This window comes from Phaethon lepturus, unplaced genomic scaffold, assembly GCF_000687285.1.
Source record: "Phaethon lepturus isolate BGI_N335 unplaced genomic scaffold, ASM68728v1 scaffold29994, whole genome shotgun sequence".
Taxonomy (NCBI): domain Eukaryota; kingdom Metazoa; phylum Chordata; class Aves; order Phaethontiformes; family Phaethontidae; genus Phaethon; species Phaethon lepturus.
The window spans coordinates 1-344 of record NW_010537474.1 but is presented as its reverse complement, the minus strand read 5'-3'; the positions used below and the strand labels follow the sequence as shown (position 1 = coordinate 344).

General features: G+C 51.7%; 1 protein-coding gene across 1 annotated transcript in view; it reads right to left on the bottom strand.

The window, feature by feature from the left end:
* The window catches only part of LOC104620319 (iporin-like), a gene marked incomplete at its 3' end in the record, with an annotated part of 2,045 nt that extends 1,736 nt beyond the window's left edge, over positions 1-309 (bottom strand). The window contains exon 1 of the mRNA XM_010286501.1: positions 2-309. Within this exon, the coding sequence (XP_010284803.1) occupies positions 2-309 (308 nt within the window). The remainder of the gene's footprint in view (position 1) is intronic.
* Between the last annotated feature and the right edge of the window lie 35 nt (positions 310-344).

Here is a 344-nt window from a genome sequence, read left to right as displayed (position 1 = left end):
CAGCAGGAAAGGGTTGTGTTGCTTACTGACACTATGGACAATCAAGTCCCTCGCTTTGCCGCCTTTGTTGTCTGAGTCCTCTGCTGAGGTTTTGGAGGGCTGGAGAAAGCTTCTGTACACCAAGGAGTCAGTTTGTGAAAGGTGTCTGTCCAGAAGGGCAGAGGTCTGTGTAATGCCTAGCTCTGGCTGGCAGAAGGGGTTGGTCCTTTTGCTCACGGAGCAGCACTGTCTATCAGGGACCTCGCAATGCACCAGGGGAACGTGATGGACAATCAGTGTCTCACCAGTCAGCTTGGGTGAACTATCCATGGTTAGGAATGCTCTTCAGGACATCAGTTAAGCTG